The sequence below is a fragment of the Corapipo altera genome, unplaced genomic scaffold (assembly GCF_003945725.1).
Source record: "Corapipo altera isolate COAL_440 unplaced genomic scaffold, ASM394572v1 90388, whole genome shotgun sequence".
Classification (NCBI taxonomy): domain Eukaryota; kingdom Metazoa; phylum Chordata; class Aves; order Passeriformes; family Pipridae; genus Corapipo; species Corapipo altera.
The window spans coordinates 1-7,702 of NW_020886074.1; the positions used below are offsets into that span (position 1 = coordinate 1).

General features: G+C 50.4%; 1 protein-coding gene across 2 annotated transcripts; it reads left to right on the forward strand.

Annotated features, from left to right (window-relative positions):
* Positions 1-102: 102 nt before the first annotated feature.
* On the forward strand, positions 103-5,549 carry LOC113940998 (schlafen family member 13-like). Of its 2 annotated transcripts, XR_003525578.1 has the most exons (5): positions 103-1,369; positions 2,205-2,333; positions 2,789-3,536; positions 3,638-3,740; positions 4,534-4,573. XR_003525578.1 is itself a non-coding variant. In XM_027632154.1 (4 exons), exons 1-4 carry the CDS (start codon positions 259-261, stop codon positions 5,321-5,323), a joined length of 2,778 nt encoding a protein of 925 aa, XP_027487955.1. In that variant the 5' UTR covers positions 103-258; the 3' UTR covers positions 5,324-5,549. The 2 variants fall into 2 exon arrangements, 1 of the variants encoding a protein (XP_027487955.1); XM_027632154.1 differs by lacking the exon at positions 3,638-3,740 and having other exon boundaries at positions 4,534-5,549.
* The last annotated feature ends 2,153 nt before the right edge of the window (positions 5,550-7,702 follow it).

The window sequence follows — 7,702 nt, forward strand, 5'->3', positions numbered from 1 at the left end:
TTGCACCAGGGAAGATTCTGGTTGGATATTAGGGAGAAAGGATTATCCAGCCCTGGCCCAGGCTGCCCAGGGCAGTGGTGGAGTCCCCATCCCTGGAGGGATTTAACAGACATGTAGATGTGGCACTTGGAGACATGGGTTAGTGGTGGCCTTGGCAGTGCTGGGGGAACAGTTCATGGTCTCAGAGGGCTTTCCCAACCCAAATGACTCCGTGATAATCATGAAGTGTTTTTGATAACGTATCCCTCCAGGATCAGGATGGCCAACCAGGAAGAGCATCTGCTGATCAACTTGAACACGAAATATGCTGATGTGGTGATAGATATTGGGAAAATGCTTGTCGGAGAGAGTTGCAGAAAGAAGATGACCTCTTTGAATCAGAAAAGACAACGAAGGGACCTTTCCATAGCAGTGTGTGCATTGCTGAATTCAGGAGGAGGAATAGTGAGGATGGAGAGTGAGGAAAGGAATTACTGCTTCCAGGAGCATGGCATTGGTCTGGACATTGAGAACAGCCTCCGGGATTGCATTGGCAGCAATGAGATTGGTGAATACTTCACGTGGATGCAGGAGGGGAGTAACTTGCTGCTCTTTGTTAAAACATGGAGCTGTGGAGGCCTGGAACAAGGAAGTGCAGAAGCCACCAAGCCGCGTCTCTGCAGCCTGAGCACTGGTTTGTTTTGTAGGTCCGGTACTTCTGTTTTCCCTGTCAAGTCAAGAGATGCACCTGAATTCCTGAGGGGGAAGAAGAGCTCTGCCAAGTGCAACAGTATGAATGAGCAGAGTGCCAAGAGAGCTCTGCTGAGATTTTTTGGTGGAGCAAATGAAACTCCTCTGAACATCCAGGAGCACGACATCCAAGATGCTGCAGCCAGGTTTCTAAAGAGAGACAAAGTGCTGGTTGGGGAGGTCCTGGGTTTCACAGAGACAACTCATATTGAATTTAAGCAATACAGTACAAAGAATATCTTGGAATACATGAGCAAAAACCTTCCTAATTATGTCTCTGCCTTTGCAAACACTGAGGGTGGATATTTATTTTTTGGTGTGGATGACAACGGTAAAGTCACTGGAACCCACAGTAATGTGGAGAAAGAAGCCTTAGAACAAACAGTGGCCAAGACCATTCTCTCTCTGCCTGTCTATCATTCCTGTGGCTCTGGGGCTCTGGGAGTGCAGTTCCAGACACACACCCTGGATGTTTATGACCAAGCAGGATGTTCACAGGGCTACATCTGTGCTGTGCACGTTGAACGGTCCTGCTGCCCTGTGTTCCATGGTGACCCTGAATCCTGGATGGTGATGGGTGGCAAGATTGAAAGACTGAGAGCTGGGAAATGGATGGAGCTCATGACAGCTTCAGACCCAGGTAAAATCTGCACCTGTGTTAGAGCCAACTTCATTTCTGCCTTGGGCTGTAAATGTCCAGAAGGAAAGCCCAACTTGTTCTGCTGGGAGTTCTCACAAACCCAGAAAAGGCCCTTTGGCCCAAGGCCCAGCCCCAGGCCCCGAGGTGACAGTGTGGTCACTGTCCTGCAGTGGCACCCCACCCTCTGAACCGGTTCAGCAGCACTTCTTGAAGCACTCCCAACTGGCATAAACCTTCCTTCCTAGGGATCCCACACGCCCCTAAACGAAGTGGGAAGATTCAAGATCGCCCAGAAGCAGCTCTGTGGTGGTTAAGGGCTGTTTTGAAGGAGCAGGGCTGCAAGGGTTTGCTTGTTTTAAGGAACTTTGCCCAACTTCATTGTGAAATGTCTTCCCATGAAAGCTGGGGTCTCAAACTCATCCCACGTAGGGTCTCGATCTTGTCTTTGAGCTATAAAGCCACCTTTTAGAGAGAGCCCTCTCTCTTCTACAGCAAATACGGATCACAGAATCCTGGAATGGGTTGGATTGGAAGGGACCTTAAAGATCATCTCATCCCAATCCCCTGCCATGGGCAGGGACACCTTCCATTAGACCAGGTTGCACCAAGCCTGGTCCAACCCAGCCCTGAACAATTCCAGGGGTGGGGCAGCCACAGCTTTTTTTCTGGGCAAGCACTGGAGTCCTGTCATTCTTGATTGTGTAGGCAGCATTTTCTTGGGTAGGATTGCAAAGGGAGGATTGAAATTAACCCTTTTAGTTACCCTTTAGTGCAGTGTTTTAAAAGTTCATATGGAAGGATACTGATGGATATAACACACATTTCTTCCCCCTAGTTGTGTCAGCTTTGGCTGATGAATTTAAGACTGAGCTCAGCTTGGCAAACGGCCCTCCTTTGGTCAAGCCAGTTTATTCCAGAGCTGGTCTGCAGTGTGCAGCTGAACTCCAAGAACATCTCTACCCAGGTATGGTATTTGTCCTGGATTTCTTTTTTAATTTAAGCTTTTATTTGACAGAACTTCATGGAAGAGAGCGTAATCTAAATATCAGATTTTAGTCAAAGCACTATTAGAGTGATTTTAAAAGGTGCTGCAGCTCCAAAAAAGTTTTTTCCCTGACTCTTCAGATGCTCTGATATCTTTTCCTATTTTTGCCACTAAGTACAATCTCTAATGCACACAGTTATGCAGAATACACCTGGACTCCGAAGGCTTTGTGCACTGTCTGACCACTGTTACACTCAAAATCTTCATGGAGGAAAAAGAGAGACAGAACAATTTATTTTGAGCATAACTGAAATCTAGTTAATGATTCACTTTGACAACCTCATGGTGTAACATCTCCCCCTAGTAACTGCTGTCTTGAGTAAATGATTTGCTCTGTTTTGCTTTCCTAATTTTTTATTCCTTTTTTTTTCTAGTGGGTTCTAATGAAATCAAATGGAAGCCAGAAACCATCTGCACCGACCTGTTCTCAGAGTACCCTGGATTAGAGGATTTAATGAGAAAACAACTCCGTGGAGTTACCCAGGGGGCACTGATATTTTCAAGGAGTTGGGCTGTTGACATTGGCTTGCAGAAAAACCAGGATGTTGTGTGTGATGCTCTCCTAGTAGCTGACAGTGAGTGTCCAGTGTTGTTTACTGTGGTCAGGGGCGCCTCTTGTGTCACATCTGGAACCTGGAGAGAAACTGCTCGTGCCTTGAAGCAAAAACTAGTCAATGATGGGGGATGTACTTCAAGAGTGTGTGTGATTCCCCAGATCCTGCAGCTGAATGGCATGGAGGACCAGACAGCAGTTGAAGAGAATGAGGTTCCCTGGCAAGAAACCCTGCATGATTCCACCAGCCTTTACCCAAAGAGTTACATCCTCACCTCCAGGGACATCCCTGCCTTCCTTCGGGCACTTGTGATTGTTGTGCTGGGCTTTAAGTCCTACTTAAGTGACCATCTTGGCTGTGAGATTTTCAACCTTCTCACTCTCAAACAGTATGAGCTGCTCTCCAAGAACCTGCACAAAGTCAGGAAGCTGTTTGTCCTTGGTCTTCCTGGGACAGGGAAAACAATTGTGGCTTTGAAGATCATTGAGAAAATAAAAAACACTTTTCACTCTTCTGCGGACGAGATACTTTATATTTGTGAAAATCAACCCTTGAGGGATTTTGTGAGGTAAGTAGTAATGTGTAGTTCCTCTTTATATTATCTCATTCCATCTTCTGTGCCTACAGCACAAGCCCTGCTGAATTTACCTCTCTTTGCCAAATTTATAGCTTTACCTGACACAAAGACACAACCTTCATCTCCAGGAAGGAGTTCACGCTGCAAGTGGGATTGAGCTGAGCTCTGGCCCAGATCCAGCACTCAGTGACTGCAGTGAGCATTCCATGTTTGGGGATTGCAGGACTGTGTTAGAGCTTCCAAAGACAGTGCCCTCAGTGTAATGGTCTGTTACAGCTGGTGCCAACCTCAAAAGTGCCCCCGTCCCTTTCTCTGCTGCTGCCTCAGCACTGTCTGTGCTGGGCCTGCTCAGAGTTCTTGTGCAGCTGTGCCAGGAAGAGCCCTTGGAGCTTGTAACAAGGAGAACAGAAACTAACACCCTGCTGAGAGAGGATTTGAGGCAGAGCAGTCCCCCAGCCCTGTTCTTGCTGCATTTCCTCCTGTGCCAGCACGGGGAGCTCAGCAGTCGCCACAGCAGACAAGGCCCAGGACATCAGGGAATGCAGCCCTGCTCAGTGCCCTGGCAGCAGGTCCTGGCCCCAGAAGGCAGCAGAAGTGCTGCCAGTCCCTGCTGACCCCAGGAGAAAAGGGAACCTGTCCTTCCTGCAGGAGCCCGGGCACCAAGGGAGAGCAGGGCAGAGGGACACCCCGGGGAGCCTTCCCATGAGGGCTGTGGAGGCAGGTGGGCCTGAGCCTCCTCCTGGGGTACATCCAAAGGTGGTGGGGGCTGCTCAGCAATGCCTACACACAGGCAATGCCTTGGAATCAATGTTTCCATGGGGAAAATGACCCAGCATGGTGCAGCTGAGACGGGCACTTTGGCATTGTCCAGCAGGATGAGCCCTCCTGGGATGAGTCCCAGAGAGATGGAGGCAGTCAGTAAGAGCTGGTCACATCTGTTGTTTATTTAACATATTCTTTTTTTGGGGTTCTGTTTCATTTTACAAAGAAGTAAGAACTGCCAGGCTGTGACACGTGCTGCCTTCCTGGAAAAGGACTTCCCACACGTGAAACACATCGTGGTTGATGGAGCTCAGAATTTTCGTTGTGATGAAGGAGATTGGTACCAACGCGCCCGGTCAATAGTCAAGAGAAGTGGTGGCATTTTCTGGGTCTTTGTGGATTTCTTCCAGACCACTTACCCATATGACTGTGGTCTTGACTTTTCAAAAATGGTTCCTCAGGAATGGCTGACCAAAATGGTCCGGAATGCCAAGGAAGTATGTCATGTCATGTTAAATCTAATGAGGAAAATCCACCAAACACGTATGATCAGTATGCCCTATGAAGTGCTGGGGGAGTTGTTGAAACAGGCTGAATGTGCCCATTCTTTGCCAGGTTCCTTTAGACAACACTATGTAAGACCAGATGAATTGGCAAAGCATGTGGCCGAGCTCTGCAAGAGCTACCTCGATCAAGGCTATCCCCTCAGAGATATTGCCATCCTGTGCAGCACACAGCCTGATGCCGAGCAGTTCAGACGGGAACTGCAACCTGAACTAGAAAGACAACTGAGCAAGTGCAGGGTGAGGGGGGCCTTGGGATTAGCAGAGGATGTTTCAAAAAATGTCATTGTCGTTGACAGCATCCGACGCTTCTCAGGCCTAGAAAGGACGATTGTCTTTGTCATTGACCCTTACACTGTGCAAGAGCAGATATTTGACAATCTCCTGCTCTGTGCAGTGTCCAGAGCCAACACCAAAGTCCATTTGTTTTCTTCAAAGGAAAGATATTTTTAAGAGGACAGTTCCTGTGGCTCTAGATGCTGGAACATTTCAATCATTTAGTCTGATATCACTGACATCAGAGAGCAGCCTGGCAGAAACACAGCATCACAATCAACAACTGCAATGGGTCACCAAGATTTCCTCATTCTAACAGGACTCCTGAAGGGTTCAAGTCCACCAGCTGCTGTAACAGAGTGTGTTGTTGACAGCCCAGTTCTTACTCTCACGACAAATATGACATCAGTCATGTGGCTCCTCAAACTCTGATTGTCAAAACCCTGTTGAGAATCTACCACTTAACTACATCTTTTCTTTCTGTCTCAGCTGCCAACTGTTGCCACAGCTTTGCCAATATCTGTCTGTGACATGGTGTCTATAACTGCTTACTCTGATATTAGATAAAGCTGGATAAACAGTAACATGATAATGTTATATTTCTCCAGGGTAAAAAAAAAAAGAAAAAAAAAAAAAAAGGTATTTGACTGAGACATTTGTACAAAATTCTCGGGTTTCAGCCTGTCTGTAATAAAAGGCTTTTTCTGACACTGAGATCTCTCATATTTGTGGTGGGTAGTGTTCCACATGAGGAAATGGGAGGACCTTGCAAGGGCCAGTGTTCCTGGACTAATAGACATTTCCAATTAATTGGAAAGGAGTTTCAGGTGCAGGGGAAATGTGGGGGACCCCTCTCTCACAGAGGCTGGGAGATGGAATATAGGAGACCCCCCTCAGGTGGAGGTTTGGGGGGTCTGAGATGCAGAAGCCGCCGGTGCCGAATGGCCCCAAAGCCGGGCCGGCGGCTGGTCCAGGGTGGGAGCCCCCGGGAAGCGCTCCCGGCCCGGGGCTCTGCTCCCCCCAAACCCCGCTGCCCCCCAGCCCCGCTCTCCCCCCGCCGCCACTGCATGTCCCGCCGAGTCTGTCATCCAGCCTGGCGAAGCCGAAGGCGCGGCCGCGCGTGGAAGTGGAAAGTTATTTTAGCACTGAATAGAATATTTTAAAAATTAAACTCTCTGAAATATAGATGCAGAGAACGCTGTAGGCGGGGCGTGAACGGGGAAGCGAAGGGGCGGGAGGGGGACAGGTGGGAGGTTCGCTCCTGTAAGTTTGAGCCAGGCAGGACCGCACTGGGAATTCCTCGTCCGAAGCCGCCGCGGAGCCCCGATAGCTCCGGGACTCACCGCCCCCGCGCCCACGGAGCCGGAGCAGAGCCCCCGTCCCCCGGGAAGGTCTGTCAGTGCCCGCTCCGGGCCCCCCGCCTCCCCTCCCCGCCCGCCCGGTGACCCCCCGGCCGGTGCCCGGCGCTGTCCGGAGCGGTCGGACCCGAGCCCCGAGCTCAGAGCCCCGAGCCCGAGCCGAGCCGGCGGCAGCGCCCGGCGGAGCCGCCTCCGGGGCCGGTGTCGGCGCTGTGCGGCGGCCCGGGCCGCTCACGGGGACCGGGATGAATCAACCGCGGTGAGCGGGGATGCACCTTCCTTGGGCGAGGCTTCAGAGCAGCGGCTGCAGCCCGGGCGGCCAGAGAGCCCCAGCAACTGCTGCCTTAACCCGCCGCTCTCGCTGCCTTTGCACCAGTGCCCTCGCACCTGCCTGTGCCTTGCAAACAGTGACTTTCATTTCCCGATGTTTCCAATGTTTCCTTTTTCCTTGGTTTCCTTTTTCCTTGGTTTTCTTGGTCCCACTGCCGTGTGTGTGCTCTTCTTTGGCACTTCTTTGGGTGTGCAGACAAGGGCAGCAAAGCTGGGGAAGCATCTGGAGCACCAGTCTGGTGAGGAGCAGCTGAGGGAGGTGGGGGGGGCTCAGCCTGGAGAAAAGGAGGCTCAAGGAGGACTTTCTTGCTCTCTGCAGTTCCCTGACAGGAGAGTGGAATAATGTGGGGGTCCAGCTTTTCTCCCAGAGAACAAGGGACAGAACCAGAGGAAACAGCCTCAATTTGCACCAGGGAAGATTCTGGTTGGATATTAGGGAGAAAGGATTATCCAGCCCTGGCCCAGGCTGCCCAGGGCAGTGGTGGAGTCCCCATCCCTGGAGGGATTTAACAGACATGTAGATGTGGCACTTGGAGACATGGGTTAGTGGTGGCCTTGGCAGTGCTGGGGGAACAGTTCATGGTCTCAGAGGGCTTTCCCAACCCAAATGACTCCGTGATAATCATGAAGTGTTTTTGATAACGTATCCCTCCAGGATCAGGATGGCCAACCAGGAAGAGCATCTGCTGATCAACTTGAACACGAAATATGCTGATGTGGTGATAGATATTGGGAAAATGCTTGTCGGAGAGAGTTGCAGAAAGAAGATGACCTCTTTGAATCAGAAAAGACAACGAAGGGACCTTTCCATAGCAGTGTGTGCATTGCTGAATTCAGGAGGAGGAATAGTGAGGATGGAGAGTGAGGA